Source organism: Vombatus ursinus, unplaced genomic scaffold, assembly GCF_900497805.2.
Source record: "Vombatus ursinus unplaced genomic scaffold, bare-nosed wombat genome assembly UNPS02007284.1, whole genome shotgun sequence".
Lineage (NCBI taxonomy): Eukaryota > Metazoa > Chordata > Mammalia > Diprotodontia > Vombatidae > Vombatus > Vombatus ursinus.
Genome location: NW_020947062.1, coordinates 13126647 through 13143393, shown reverse-complemented (window position 1 = coordinate 13143393; position 16747 = coordinate 13126647). Strand labels below are relative to the sequence as shown.

The 16747-nt window shown below is 45.2% G+C and overlaps 1 protein-coding gene across 1 annotated transcript in view; it reads right to left on the bottom strand.

Moving 5' to 3' along the window:
• The window catches only part of KIF26A (kinesin family member 26A), a 168760-nt gene extending 152863 nt beyond the window's left edge, over positions 1-15897 (bottom strand). The window contains exon 1 of the mRNA XM_027849035.1: positions 15508-15897. Coding sequence (XP_027704836.1) covers positions 15508-15897 — 390 coding nt within the window. The remainder of the gene's footprint in view (positions 1-15507) is intronic.
• Positions 15898-16747: the final 850 nt, after the last annotated feature.

The following is a 16747-nucleotide window of genomic DNA, read 5'->3' as shown; positions in this document are numbered from 1 at the left end:
TTAATTCTCTCAGAGTTATCTATCTTTATAATGTTGGAGTCCTGTAGAGATTGTTTTCCTGGTTCGACTTCAAGTGAAGGTTTTTTAAGGACAGGGAAAATCTGGGCATGTTTGTAGACAGCAGAAGGAGCCAGTGGATAAAGAGGTTGAAAATTAAGGAGAAGGGGCAGCTAGGTGGTGCAGTGGATAGAGCACCGGCCCTGGAGTCAGGAGGACCTGAGTTCAAATCCGGCCTCAGACACTCAACACTTACTAGCTGTGTGACCCTGGGCAAGTCACTTAACCCCATTGCCTAGCCAAAAAAAAAGAAAAAGAAAAAAGAAAAGAAAATTAAGGAGAGACAGGGAATGATTGAAGGTAAAAGCTTCCAGAGGAGGAAGGAATGGAACCAAAGGTACAAGTAGAAGGGTAGATCACCTTCTGATGAGAGTGTCACCTTCTTGAGGCTGAGTCAGAGGAGGAGATAATAGGGAAATGTGTGGAGGTGACTTGGAATGTGGGATTATGGAGGAGACAGAGAACTAGATGGATGACTGCCATTTTTTCAGTGATGTATGAGGCCAAATCATCTGCTAAGAGGGACATAGGTGGCTTGAGGAGAAAAGAGAAGGCATGAGACTGGTCAGATAGGGCTGCCATGAGTGGGTATGAGGAATTATGGAATGGTGGGAGCTAGGGAAGGAAACCTCTGTGTAGGCAGCTTATGAGAGGAGATATAGGCCCATAGCTTGTCCTAAAAGTCCACAAATCGAGACACCAGCACCAGGCCCCACTAGGTACATAGGTACATAGGGTTAGGTGCTCACTGTGTGTTTGGTGATTGGTTCATTATAGCAACTCTCTGACTGTTGAGTCAGTGAGTGACAGAACCTGAAGGTCCCCTGAGCCCAGCCCCAGCAGTCTCACCACTACCGCCCAGGGGAAATACCACTAAAGATAACATTTATTCATACCTCTCCCGAGCCACCTCCCGAATCCAGATGCCCCAACCCTTGTCTCAAACAGCTCCCCTGTGCCTGCTACTCAAGCCCCCACCTCACCAGAAACCCAGAGCCACAGCTATATCCACCAGCTTGATAGAGGCGACTGGCTCTGAGCTCACACACCACTACAAACAAGCACCAGCAGTGGACTAGAGGCCAGCAGAGAGACTGAGGCCTGTGAGGGAGCAGGCCCAGCAAAGTCTGCCTGGGGAATACAACCTCCTTTTTTTTTTTTTTATCCAGGTGTTGACAGGCCTCCCCTGCTAATTAATCTACCTCAGTCTGGGAAGTGCCTATGAGGGTGTGAGAAGATTAAATACAAGCCAAAGAGGGAAAAGCAAACTCAAAGCGGGAAACGGTCCAAAAGTCATTGAACACTGACTTGGAATGCACCTCTCTGTTCACATTTGAATACAGGTGTGTCTGCTGCTCCAGGAATCCACTTGAGAGAAAATAATAAAGGAAGAACTGACTAAGCATCCAGAGGCAATGCTGTGAGGCCTCCCCAGTCTGTCCTGATGCATGGCTAGCTCCTCTCTGCTCCCTAGTCTAGGCTGGAGAGCACTGTGCCTGAGGACCAGGCAGAGCACCAACCTAAGCAGAGCCACCTTCTCTCATACATTTCTCTGGTGCAGAGGACATGGGGAACCATCATATAGTTTTTCTGGAGGTCTGCAGGCTGCAAGGTAAAAATCATAACAATATCTCACTTTGAGGGAGGGATGCCAGGGATTATTAGTCCTGTTTTACGTTGGAGGAAACTGAGGCCCATTAAAGGGAAGGCTCCTGCTCAAGATTACACAGCTAATAAGTAACTAGGTCTAAATTTGAACCCAGGTCCTCTAATTCTCAGTCCCACGCTCTTTCCACTACACCACAACAGAATTATGGGCACATACTTCAACTTCAGGCATCCGTGATTGGGTTAGTATGGGTTATTCCTTTATCAACGTAGATCATTAGCACTTAACGACTTAGTAGATGATCCTTGAAATTTGCTACTATAGCTAAAAAGTTAATCACCCTAAGCAGCCTGCCAAAGGGATTCTCCCACTTAGCTGGGCTGGCCTTCAGAAGAAAGCTACACCTACCATAGACCCATATTCAACACCTTTCCAGCTCCACTGGCTTAGCCTAAAGGAAGCCAGGACCACCTCCATACCAGTCAACATTCAGTAGGCCTTTATTAAGCATCTACTAGATACCAGGCTTCTTCTAGGCATTAGGAATGCAATGACAAAAAAAAAAGTTCCTGCCCTCAAGAAGCTTACATTCTTCTGATGAAATACTGGGATGATGATAATAATAATAGTTGAGGCAGACAGAGAGAGGTTAAATGATTTGCCCAGAGAAACATAGCTAGTAAGTACCTGAGGCAGGATTTGAATTCAAGTCCTCCTAACTCTGAATTGAGTATCCTATATACTATACCACCTAGCCCCATCTAGGCAGGCTGTCAGCAGAAGCTTAGAGATATTTTTAAATGAATACCAATAATAAAAGCCAGTGGGTTGTGGTAGAGAGATACTAGGTAGGACTCAGCTGAGTCAGGAGACCTGGTTTCTAAACCTAGCTCTGCTACAAAATGCCATGTAACCTGAGGCAACTCACTTCTCCTCCCTGGGCTGGTTTCCACATTCATCAAATGGGCATAATAATCTCTGCTCTGCTTCTCTAATGGGGCTGTAAATAGGGCCTGTGCAGTTCAGAGGCTACACAGGGATAGGGAAAGGGCATGGAGGACTTGGGAGTCAGGAGAGCTGGGTTCATTATCTTCATTCTGTCGCTTAATAGAAGTGTGACCTGGGGCAAATGATTTCACCTCTCTGTGCCTCAGCTTCCCCACCTGCAAAATTGGGACAATAATAACGATGCTCCCTAATCCCAGAAATCTTTGTGAGGAAAGTACTATGACAACCAAAGCTGGTGTTCTCGGTATAAAATGAAGTAATACACATAACAGCAGTAACAGAGCTGTTAAGTAGCAGCTCAACAGAGGTTAAAATTGCTATTTGAATATATGTGGCCTAATTATTTTCATTGACATTATAAAATTTTAGGATCATGGGATTTAGAGGCAAGAGGAACTTTAGTGACTGTGTAGTCTAACCCCTTTATATTACATAAGAGAAGATGGGGCCCTAAGGGGAAATGACCAATTATTATCCAGAGGCTGATTCTTCAGGGGTTGTGCCCTCCAACTTTGTGGAAACAAACCCCAGCCCAGACTCCCCAGGAAAGGGACAGAGCTCACACCCCAACTGGACTACGCCTGCTTCTCAGAAACGGTAGGGATGGCATCAGCTTGGTGGGGTCAGCTAGAAATCAGAACTAAAGGTGGAATGTAACTGAGATTGGAGGTTTATCTAGGAATATCAAAGCCCACAATCATCCCCATCCTCACTGAGCACAGATAACTGGGAATTATGGGCTCTACATAATGCAATGTTCTCTTCCAGAGTGGGAGGGGAGGCTGAGAAAAGGATAAAAAAAATCTGTCAACTAAAAAATGCACACGGGCTACTGACTTCTTGAAACTGAATGAAAAGTCTAGGTCAGTGCCAAAGAACTCTGGGATATGGAAGAAGATGGTGGCCACTGGCACTGAGAATGGAGACATAGCCTGATGCTTCTGAGCATCCGGTAATGGCATGGTTGTGGGAAACCCGAGTTAATAAAGAAAAGGACAAAATACCTCTGAGGCTCTTGGTTCATAGGATCACAGATCTGAAGCTCGAAGAGACCTTACAGGTCAGTGAATCCAACCCAACCAATCAGGAAACTAAGGCACTGAGATAAAAATAACTTGCCCAAAGTCACACAGAGAGCTAAAATTCAAGTTCAAGTCTTCTGACTCCTAATCCAGCACTCTTTCCACTGCATCAGGAAATATTCTTGCTGTATAAACCCTGGGCAAATAACTTAACCTCTATGGGTCTCAGTTTCCTCATCTATAAAAAGAAGGAATTAAACTCAGTGAGTCCCAAGGTCACTTTCAGCCATAATTCTATGATCTTATGATATTAAAATGTGCCTTCCAGTTGCATCTGACACTCTGTGATTCCAAGATTCTTGTTAGATGAATGTCTGGTAATTCTGTGGACCTCTATAAGCTAGAGAGTATTGAGAAATGGGCCACCAAATTCCAGAAGGTTTAATATAGGAAAAAAGATGAAGAATTGAAGAACACATAGCATTGACTTAACCAGCAATGAGGACCAGAGAAAGCTGGGACTGGGAGGCAGATTGAGGATCCTTCCAGAACCTTGATAAAAATGAAGCGAATCTACGTGAAAACTCTCAAGCAGGAGAATCCATTTCCTGCAGATACCTGGCCAGGTGCTTGAGAGCCTGATTGGATTGCAGGACACCCTTTCAAAGGCAGCAGCAGCTAATCTTCTCAAAGCAGCAAAAAGTAGAACAAATTCTCTTCTTTCACGCCAATGCTAAAAGGGCAGCCAGCGCTGGCCCGGAACAGAGGTATCACGTTTCTGCTGGGCTCCCAACGCTCTTGTCTAGTCTTCCTTGAGGAGCGTGAAATCTCCCAACAATAGAAGCAGGAGATTTGCTGCGAGCTAAATGAAAATTGATCATTTACCCACTCCTGGCTGGTGTTCTAATCAATTCTGCACAGGTATTGACATATGGAGATGCTGCCCTCATCTTGGTGAGAAACATAGATCAGATTACGGCATTGAAAGGAAGCTACTGAAGGGGCTGGTCCCTGAGCCAGGACTCCCTCTCCCCATCTCCCTTTCCCACCCCCAACACTCATCCCACCCAGCTCCTAATGCCTACAGATCAAGACCTCCACAGGGAAGAAGCATTTGGCATTAGGACAAGGAGCCCATAAAACTGCCTCCTGGGGAAGATAAATGAGGAGGTGATGACTTTTGATTTTGATTAACTTTCTGGATGAGTAGGACAGCTGTGTCTATACCACAGAACATCATACAGAAAGCAGTCAAATAACCATTCTTCACATGTACACAGCTCTTTACAGTTGCCATGCATTTTCCCAAATTCCTTATGTCATGTGATCCTCCCAGCAACCTACAGAGGGAAGCAGGATGGGGATTATTATACTAGAAGCTGGTTTGAACCATAGCTCATCTGCCACCTCCTACTGTATGCCTTTCCTGACACTCCCAGATACCTGCACTCTCTCCCTCTTGAAATTCCTTTGAATTAATTTATAGATACTCTGGATTTATGTGCTTGCATGCTATACATGTTGTAACACTGTCAGTAAGCTCCCTGAGGGCAGGCACTGTTTCTTTTTCTTCATAACACAGAACCTAGCCCAGTTCAGGGTGGGCACTGAATGCTTCTTGAATTGAATTGTCCTCATTTGCCAAGAGGAGGAAGGAGATAAAGAGGGGGAAGAGGAGGAGATGAAGGGGGGTGGAGAGGAGGACAATGGCCTTTCACTTCCTAGAAGGAAAATGACTTGTCAACAGTAAAACAACCAGAAATCAAACCCTAATCTCCTAGTTCCAAATTTGGGAACTTCCACGAAAGGGTTCCATACATAAGACCATAAGTGCTTCAGAAAAATGGTCAGAAGAAGGGATGATTCAGATGAATTGTGATTATTGAAGAAGGCTTCCCTTCAGAGTAAAACTTTCCCTGGAGTTTGAAAGGAGAGCTTCATGATACAGAAGACATGCAAGGTAAGCCAGTTTGCAGAGGGGGGCCTCAAGTACCTCAAAGTTCTCAGAACTTTGATACGTTATGAAAGCCAAAGATCCAGGAGTTTAGACATAACTGATGACTACAGCATTCAAATGATAACAAACAGCCCCAGACAAGAGAGTCTGGTCCTGGCACAGTGCCCTGGCAAAGTAGAAAGACCTCTGGACCTGACTCTGCTACTCACCAACTGAATGACCTTAGGCAACCTCTTTGGCCTCAGTTCCCTCTTCTGTAAAATGAGAAATCAGGAATAAGTGGTCTTTCAGGTTGCCTCCATTCTAAATTCTATAGGCCAACAACATCTCTTAAAATCTCAGATACAGGAACAGTTATGGTCCTCAGAACAAATATTCTTACAATATCAACTAATGTTTCCTAGAAGTAAGTCCATTTCAGATTATTAAGATATTTGCTGATCTAGAAAAACACTTGAGTACAAGGAAAAAATTTCTGTATTTGGAGTCAAAGGACTTGGTTACCCATGTGACCTTGGATGAGGCACTTAACTTATCCAAGCCTCAGTTTCTTCATCTGTAAAATGAATGATTGGACTAGATATTCTCTAAGGTCTCTTCCAGCTCTATGTCTCTCATCTTATTCAACTTTCCAACTGTGTATCTATGACCCTAACATGGTGTTATGAGTTCCAGTGGGGAAGAGGTCATTACTGGATGGAGGGATTAGTTCAGGCTGCTTGGAAAAGGTGATTTAACTGGAATTATTTGAAGGAAAAATATGTCAACAAATGGATGGGATGGGAGCAGAGTTTATTCTAGAATATGGAAAAGTATATAAAGTCACGTGTGCAGAAGAGGACAGGATGAAATCAAAGGACAGAGAACAGTCCTGTCTGGTTGGAATAGAATATATGGAAGGGATAAAGGGATTGGATCTATGAATATATCATACAGGGAGTATAAGGAACTCCCTGAGGAGGAAACTCTCTCTGCCAATGCAAGTTGACACCTTCTCTACAACTTATAGTTTTAGAGAAAGTTGCCAAGAGTACTAAGAGGTTGTGACCTGCACAGGGTCACACAGCCAGTGTACATCTGAGACTAAAGACTTGAACTCAGGTCTCCCTGGCTCCAAGATCATCTCTCTATCCACCTTGCCATTTTGGCTCTCCAGAAACTGGAAAGCTAAGTGGGAGAAAGGTATTGAATGGGCTTGAACACCAAACTGATGTGCCTTGACTTTACCTAGCATGCAATCAAGGTCCACTGCTGAGTATCAGAAAGAACAGGATGGCCCAAAACCTCAGAAGCCAACCAGGAAAACATCCAGCCAATCCTGTGTAAAATCCATGGGATCCTCACAGAGGGAGCATCCTTAGTCAGAGTCTGGCAGCAGCCTCCTTGGTCTGGCCTGTCTACTCCAAGATTTTCCTTCCTAACAGAACAAAAAGCAGCCAACGCCAGCATTTCTCTGCCAACTTCCTCTACCTCCCTCCAGGCTCTTTCCTGAAATGTTAAAGGAAACTGCCCCCAGCCAAGCCAATGAACTCAGGCAGCCAGGACAGGGGTCTAGAGGAAATGATTCAAAGGTTGGTGTGGAAAGCAAATATTTTCATAAACAACAAGACATTGAAACTCCCTCAGGGTTTGTACAACTTTCTTTTAGGCTGTATATAGTAATACCTTCCAACTGGCTGGACAGTGAGAAGAACCTGTTGCGGAGACCCAAGGGTGCTGCCACTGACTGACCCCATGACCAGAGGATCCCCATGAAAAAAAATATCTGGCATCTTAGAAATCATTTAGTCCAACCCTCTCATTTTAGAGATGAAGAAACTGACATCCGGAAAAGAAAACGGACTTAGTCAGTCACACTGCCTGTCTCTGAAGTTTCTGGGTCTTTAAAATTAGAGCACTGGGCTGGATGTCTTCTAAGGTTCTTTCCTCACTTTATGAGGCAGAGTGGTGCAATGGAAAGAATGCTGCACCTGCAGATGAGAGACCTGAGTTTAAATCCTAACTTGAGATTCTTCTCAACTGTGAACCTGGGCAACGCATTCAACCTCTCCACAGCCTCAGTTTCCTCATCTGTAAAATGGTGATAAATAATATTTGTGCTACCCTACCTAGAAGAATTGTGAGTGCTTTGGAAAACCTTAAGCACTAGAAAAATGAGAGTTGGGATGATGATCTAAGATCCAGGGCACATTAGTCAGTGTGTGAAGAGCATTTAACATCATCCCCTGGACAGGTTAAGATGTTGCTGGCCCCAGAAATTGTGAATTGTTGGCTAGTCCACAGGGGAAGGGACAACTGGAATTGAGCTCCTCCTCACTCCACGCTGCTTTTCCCCACCCCCATCAGCACAGATACAATGAAACAACTGGGCATTCTAAGAGAAAAAGGAGTATCAGTCAGCAGTGAGCAGGTGAAGGGTTTTTCCTCTCTAGCAGGGCAAGGTCAGCACCAAACCAGAATATCAGAATGCCACAGGGATAACCCCCACTTGCTAGCAAAGATCACTCCTCAGTTGAAACATCCCTAGCAGCTGAAAGCCCCTCTCTCTCAGTGGCTCAAGTGTCTACTTAGCTTCTGCATTGGTGGGATACTTGCGAGCTGGGATGTAAGATACTCGGAGGGCAAGAAAAAATGAATGAAAGAAATCAGTCTAATCACAGGTTCTTCCTGAGCACCAGCTAGCTACATGCCCAGTCCTGTAGTTGGGGGGAGAGGGAGGAGAAGGGAGAGAGAGGGGCAAGCAGGTATTTAACAATCTGATGCATGACATGAAATACAATCATTCAACAAACATTTCCTGAGTGCTTCAGCACAGGTGCCTGACTTGTAGCTGATGTAGGAAAGCAAGGATGGAAAGGGGCATTTATTGTTATTCTGGAATGAGAAGACCTGCTCAATCAAGTTCTGCTTCTTATGGCCTGTGTGACCTTTGGGAAAGTCTCTTGTCCACAATCATCTCATCTATAGAAGAAGAATGTTAGACCTATTGATCAGTAGGGAAACTCCTACTCTTAGGAGTTGGGGTAGGGGGAGAGAAGCCATAGCCTTAGATAACCAGATGAGAGTGCCTATGCTGCCTGCCAAATGAAAGATTTGAACAGTGGAGAGATCATAGAAAAGAGGTGTGCCTGTGGGAAAGAGAAGACTTTCTGGAGGAGGTGGCTTCTGAGTGGTCTGGAAGACTTCACTAGATGTAGATGGGGAAAGTACATCCCAGGCAGAGGAAACAGAATGAGCAGAGGTGAGAAAACAGGCAGTCAGATGGTAGGGGAAAGACTGCTGGATCTTAGAGTTTGAGGAACTACATTCAAATCTAATCCTATTGTAATCTAATCCTACTGTGTGAATAGGAGCAAAACAATTCTTTCTAAGGCTCAGTTTCCTCATCTGAAAAATGGGGGTGTCAGACTAGTTAACCTCCAAGGTCCCCTCCAGTTTGAAATCCTATGATGCAGAGTTCAATGGATCGCACTTGGCCACCGCAAAAGGTTCTTAGAGGAAAGTAGTGACTTTGCTCACTTCACCCAGAACCGATTCTGTCCCACCCTCATTTCCTTTTAATGAATCCCTCTCTTCCTTCAAGACCCAATTCAGCCAATATGTCCTACTTCCTTCCTGATCTGTGCTTCCTTTGCCTACTCAACTGAAAGTAATTTCTCCCATTTCTAATTTGTCACATTACTTTTCCTGGATTTGTTCTTCCCTCTTTCTCACCTTCCCCTGTATTAAAATATTTATATGCTGGCCTTTCCCCTCCTCCATCAGATTTTAAGCTCCTTGAGAACAGGGTGGCCTCTATGTTAATATGCCCAGGGCCAGCATGGCACTTTAAGTGTAAGTGCTTAATGTTTATTTAAATTGAATTTAAAAGTTCCAAGTTCTAAGGGTATACTTTTCCCCAGCTCTAAGCATAAACTCTCCTAGAGAAGATTCATGTTTCACTCAGTTATCATCACAATCACTGCATCCTGCCTGTTCAATCAGTCATTCAACAAGCATTTATGAAGTGCTTACTATAAACCACACACATCACTAAGCACCTGAGGATAAATACAAAAAGGGGGGGGGGACAGTACCTGCCCTCAAGGAGCTCACATTTCTAAGGGAAGGAAGCAAACATGAAATTAACTAGATACAAACAAGATATATACAGAGTAGATGGATGGTAATCTGAGAGGGGAAGCCAAGAGCAGCTGGAGGGATCAGGAAAAGCCTCTTAAAGAAAGTAGAAGCTGAGATAATTTTTGAAGGAAGCAAAGGAAACCACTGGCACCTCTCACTGCTCTATTCCTTCTCCAAGAGAAAAGACCAAGAGAGTCAAACTCTCCAAGCCTCTTGGACCAGGACCAAAGGAGAGGAGGACCAAGAGTCAATCCTTCTCACTTCAGAGAAGGGGCATGAGATGAGGGATGGATTTTAAATCCCCCTGCAAGGTTGCTTCGAGCACAGATGTTCCTGTACCATCTGCCCTTTTACCACTGGGGTGGGCTTGAAATGTTGCCATCCAAAGGAGGCAACAGGGAGCTTGGCACTTATGACATGATGGTCAGTTGATGGAGGTGAGGAAGCTGGATAAGTGTGCTGATGTAAGGAAAAGATTGTCTTTGTGACCCTTTGGGGTATCCATTGAAGGCTGTTATTCTCATTTAAAGGTGAGAGAAACACCATCTGTGCCCATTATGTCTCCTTGTCTTCACTTAAGGGGAGCGATAATGTGTTCCTCCTGGGTGGAATGCCATATTCCTCTTCCAATCAGGAGACTTCCTGATTCTTGATAGTGAAATTTGGATTATAGAATGAACCACTGAACTCAATCTACAGTTCCCAAATGGATAAATGGGAAATGGATGGGGACTCATCATTAAAATGAGGATAACATTCCTCGGACTATGTGGTCATTAGGAAGATCAAATGAGATAAGAATACAGAATTTTAGAGTTGGAAGAGAACAGACACTATACAAACAGACACCCTCCTTTTACAGGTGAGGAAACTGAGTTAAAGTTAAATGACTTACTTGCTTGAAGTAACACTGTTAGAAAGTAGCGTCTGCTGTCTAATCATCTTCTGGATTTCAAACCCAGGCTTCTTTTCCAGCACAACTTGTTCTACCTTCCATGTGCCAAATAAATGTGAATTGTTAATATTGATATTTATTTCTTTGAATTAAGATCTTCATTTTTTTAAAAAATCACCTTTTATCCAGAAGAGTAACTGTCAGGAGTCAGAACAGGCTGGTGAATTGCGAAAAGCACTGGCTCTGAGGTCAAAAGACCTGGGTTTCAATTCCATTTCTTCTATTCACTACCTATGTGACCTTCAGCAAGTTTCTACCCACTCTGGGCCTCAGTTGTAACTAGTAAGTTAAGATGGCCCCTCTAAGTCCATATTCTGTATACAAAGGCTCCTTCCTGATATTCTATTATTTATCACTGCCCATTCTTGTCTTTCCCTAGTGCTTCATCTAAGGCACTGAAAGTTATCCCATTCATTCTGGTTTTGTTTTGCTTTTTTTAGGCAGGAATAGAAGGAGTGGATAGATAATTCAAGAGGTTTTTTTTTTGTTTTGTTTTGCTCTTGTTCTAGGCAGAAGCCCACAGATTAAAAAAATAAAATAAAAAATAAAGAACCACCCAATGAGATGGTTTTCATCTTATTTCCCCACAAGACCAAGGGGAATTCCTTCTCAATATGCTGAGATAAGATAGAAAATACAGGCTCTCCCTACAGAGGGATTGACCATCACACTCCCCTGGTAAAATACAAGGCCTGCAAAGTGACTCTGGCAGCTAGGGGGCAAAGTACAGAATGGTGGTCTGGGGTCGCTTAGGCAGGAATCAAAGCCAGCCTCAGATACTTACTAGCTGTGTGACCCTGGGCAAGTCACTTAAACATCAGTCTGCCTACAGTTGAGTTTCCTTAACTGTAAAATGGGGATAATAATAACACCTTCCTCTCAATGATGTAAAAATCAAATGAGATTTGACCAGGAATATTTCCCTCAGCAGCAGGTCATTTGTTGTCTCCCCTCAATTTCCTCCCCTTCCACCAAAGACCATAGGATTCAAAGCAGGAAAAGACCTTTGAAATCACCTATTCCAATCTCTTCATTTCATAGAGAAAGAAACTGAGGCATAGAGCTATTTGTAGAAGTGCTTAGCATGACACTTGGCAAAAAGTAAGTACTTAATAAATGCTTGTTTCTTTCCTTTCTTCCTTCCTCTGGCTTTCTTCCAAACACATCTGACCATACGCTGAACCCAAATAGGACTTGCAGGAACTTTAGACAATGAGAGATGGGATAAGGTCATAGGGATGGAAACACCTTTAAGGAATGTTCATTGCAACAGCTCACTGGAATTACCATTATTGTTTCTCATTAGCTTCCCTCAAAAAAGCAGAGAACTTTCAGAAAACAACTTCACACCCAACATAAAACCATGCCCATGCATGTCCAGAGATAGAAGCTAGGGTTCAAGTTCTGGCTGTAACATCAACTCCCTCTCGGGAGGAGCTTGGGCAAATCTCTCATCTGTAAAGTGGGGAGGGGGCGACTGAGCTAGAGTCCTCTCTAAGGTTCTGACATAGAAATTCGATGAGTCTACAGTTCCAGACATAAAACTTTCCACAGGAGCAACATTTCACCATGATCACACCCAACAAACAAGATGAGAAAACCCAGCTTCAGAAACTGGCCAGGGTCTGGGTCCCTGTACCTGTCTCTGAGGGGTTACCCTCATCCCTGGGTCAGCTACAAAACAGTCTCCTTTGTGGTTCTGAGAAAAAGAAATCTTCTGATATCTCTACTCAGTCCCTCTCAGAAGTAACCAGAGACTCCAGAGAAGTGCTCTCTCTTTCATCAGTTGTAGAGTTTGCCCCCTCCCTTCACTCCCCCCATGGGACCTGGGCGGGCCCAGTAGGCAGAGGAGCTGCTGAAAGACCTCTTGGTTATCACAGCCAATGACACCCATCGTCAGAGTATGGTAAGTTCAAAGGAGTTGTCTCTCCCTCCTGGGAGTTAGAACAAGTGAAGGGGGTTATCTTGATGTTCAGATTAAGGTCTTCTCACTGCTGTGGAAAGAAACTGCCTTTATTTCATTAAGGAAAGAAAAAAGGGGATGACATGTAACAGGCTAACAAGAGGACGCGAGAAGAAGATGATGACAGAGGCAGGAGATGCTTCACTCAGTGGCAGATTGTCTGTTATCTCCCTTTAATTTCTTCCCTATCCACCAAAGACCATGGTATTTAAAGCTAAAAGGGACCTTTGAAATCACCTATTCCAATCTAGTCAATTTCATAGAGAAAGAAACTGAGGCACAGAACCATTAAGTGACTTGCCCAAGGTAACAAAGCTGGGATTTCAACCCAGGTCCCCTAATTCTAGTACACCTGGGAAAATTAAAGGGATCAGAGGCACATGTCCATACAGGCTTTGGTACTTATTATAACCTTGTCCTGTGGCATCAGCATTTGTCAGTCGGGTTTCAGGGATGAATACCTACTTTATTACCTCTAAGTTTTTGACCCCGCCCATCCCTCTCCACCACTACCATCCCATGCTAGGAGGTGGCTCAGTCTCAGTTTGAATCTCTAACCCGTAAGAAGGAGTTGGGGGGGGGGGGGAGGTGGAGACCTGGCCCTGGATTGCACTTGATGACAGATTTTCAATTAACTCTTTTCTTTGCCTACTTTGAAAGACTGAGGGGGGGACCAGGATAGATTTACCTATCCTGGAGGTCTTCTCAAAGAAGGATGCCTGAGAGAGAAAGGCAGGGTGGGGACCACACAGGAGGCCTTTACTGAAGGTCTCCTCACCTGACCACCCCAGCACCAAGGAACATGCATTTATTCCTCTCCAGAGGCTCCAGTTACTGCCCCTCTGGAGAAAATCCTCATGACATTCCACTAGAGGTACATATCCTACAAAGAGACTGAAAAACTGAAGGATTATATGCTCTGGGCAAAGTCAACCTCTCTCTGACCCAACAACAGACATATTAGACTTTACTGGACCACAATGTACAATATTCACCAGATCAAGAGCTTGTTGAACCCAATTTTATAGTTGAGGAAACTGAGGCTCATAGAGGGAAAGTCCAAAGTTATCCAGGTCAATAGTAGGCAAAGTGAGGCTTCAGACCCAAACCTTTTATTCTTTCTGCTGTACAAATTGCTATATCAGAAAAAAAGTCATAAACCATTCTTCTGAAGATGAGATAGAATTTGGCTAGTTGATCCCCTAATAACAGATACAACCTGTTGTTAGGACCAAACTCAAAGCTTTCCCAGCTTGGCACAGCCAGCCAGCACTTGTGTCTGTACTAAACTAGCCTTCAGTTATCCATGGTCACATGTGGGCCACAGTAAGGCATCAGAGAAGGGCTACTCAGAAGGCCATAAAATAACTCACATGTATATGAGATTATTGGATTTAGAGCCAGAAGGAATCTCAGAGGTCAATCGTTACAACCTCCACATTTTTTGCAGGGGAGGAAATTGAGGCCCAGAAAGCTTAAGTGACTTACCTGAAGACAAACAAGTAGTTAAGGTCAGTTATTCCAACCCAAGTCTGCAGATTCCAAATACATCATTCTTTTCAATCTATTCTCTTCCCACTGCCCCCCCACACACACACACACATTCACCAGCTATATTTAGATTCAATAGGAATTATGCTGACTTCCCAGGAACTTTTTCAATAAGTCTGAAGGTCAAGAGGGATTGGTTTCCTCTGGAGACCCCCAATCTCACAAGGCTTTGCAAACTTCCAGGGCAGTATTGTTTAGGAAAACAATGTCCCACACGAAGTCCAAACCCAAGGGTCCCAAGGCCTCCAGTTTAGGTTTTATTGGGCTTCTGGCCAGTCTTTTCCACTGATTTTAGGGAGGGCAGGGCTAAAACACAGCTGTGGGCTACCTGCCTCTGTCTGAAGGTTTCCTCTTCCCCCCACCCTCCTCAGGTCCTGCCAAAAGCAGCAACAATTATAAACACAGAGAGAAAACTGAAAGTGAATACTTAGTACACCCATATAGCCATGCTTATGCTGGCGTAGGGGAGATGGAATAAAAATTCATCTGAGACACAGCCTACTAGAGTGCAGACAGCATTCTCCCAATAATCAGAAGGGCCTAAGCCCAAATCCTATCTCCCCCTACAGGACACATGGAGTATGCATACTGTGTGACTTTAGATAAATCACTTAACTTCTCTAGTCTTCAGTTTCGACAAATGTCAAATAAAGGGATTGGACTAGTCTCTTCTAGTTCCAAATCTTATGAAAACCTATAAACCTCCCTAAACTGTGTAAATCAGCACATTAAAAGACGGAGTCAATCACAGACCAGATACTTTGGCCCATATTCCAACCTCCTGAACGCCAAACCTCTTCCATCCCCTTCCCACCGGCAGTCCAGGTTTAACCTCCATTCCTCAAAAGTGGTCTGAGTAGGGGGCAGCTAGGTGGCGCAGTAGACAGAGCACCGGCCCTGGATTCAGGAGGACCTGAGTTCAAATTCGACCTCAGACACATAACACTTACTAGCTGTGTGACCCTGGGCAAGTCACTTAACCCCACTGCCTAGCCAAAAAAAAAAAAAAAGTTATCTGGGTGGAAGGTGCAGAGCAGCCCAAGCAGCAGAGCCTAGTGCATGGTACCGGCTTCAGTGATTTAAAACTCTTCCTCTCTGTGAAACGTCTGAGGCAACCCGATTCCCCTCTCTCCCAACACCTCCCATTCCCCAAACGTGTGAAGCTAATGGGATTCGACCAGACAAACAATCACCTTTCAGGGTTAGTTCAGAGTCCTACACAGGAAAACTCAAGTATCGGTAACTCGGCGGTGAATGACTTACCCCGAGGGGCGTACCCTGCCCACCGACCAATTTCCAGGCCTGTCTCTTGAGTTCTGCGAGTTTGGTCTGACAATGGCGGCACCAGCCCCCTCTCCCGGATCGCTCAAACTGGCTTGGTTCCGACCCGGCTCCAGCCCCAGCGCCGGCCCCCTCGGGAGGGGGGCGGTTGCCACATCGATCCTCGTCTGGGGGCGCAGCCGGCAGCCTCTTCCGCGGGGACAGCTCCAGGGGCAGCGGCTCCCGACACGGGCTTCCCTCGGCCACCTGCGGGGAGGCGGGGCAAAGTGAGCGGTGAGACAGCGGGAGGGCAAACGGTGTCCTGACTATCCGGGTACCTACACTCCAAATACCAAGATCCCTCAAAACTGGCACCCATGCACATCCCAACATCCTCCAAACTCTCTAAGTAACCACACAGTTTTTCAGGCTGACGTACACACGTAGGAAACTGTGCCCTGACACACTCGACCCCCAAACAACACACATTTAAATTCACCCCGTTATTCGCTCTCTCAGATACCCCAGAGCTGACTTGACAAGCTCAGTACAATCTCAAGTTATCAGAGCAAGAAACGCCCCTCAAATCCTCAAAGTAGAACCCAAAGTCGAAATTGAGGAGGTACTCCGCCAGACAAAGACGACTGAGTGTATCTCTTATCCTGAAATCCCCCCCAAAAGTCATGCATCTCCTCCTTGTGACCCCTCTCCCAAGAAAATAGCAATCGATATTCCCTTCCCCATATAAAGTCCAACAAGCAGGTAACTGAGGAGTTCCTCGCCCTGGGGGCTGCACTCTGTCCCCGAAGGAGTCAGGCAAAAATTAAGGGGAATGGAGCAGGAGCCGGGTATCGAGAACTACCGTTGCCAGGGCAGTGACCTCTCCTAGCATCCCGGACCAAATACACTCACCTCACCCCACCCCATTCCCTAGGATATTTTCCCCCCATCTTCCAAACTCCCAAGACTCCAGAGTCTGAATAGCACCATCCACTCGAAAAAGAAAGCGCTATGGCTGGGGAAACGCGCACAGCACAGAGCCCCTTGTTTCCCCAGAAGTAGGAGCCCTATACTGGATGAAGGAGGGCGCGCTACGCAGAAGGCCAGGGCTCCTATTTTCCCCCAGGAGAAGTGCGAAGCCCAGGGAGTAGGGAGCCCTACGCCGAGGGTGAACGACCCAGTCAGAGCCCCGAGTTCCCTCTGCCCTTAAAGGCTCGCTACCATGAGAAGTAATGCGCGCATT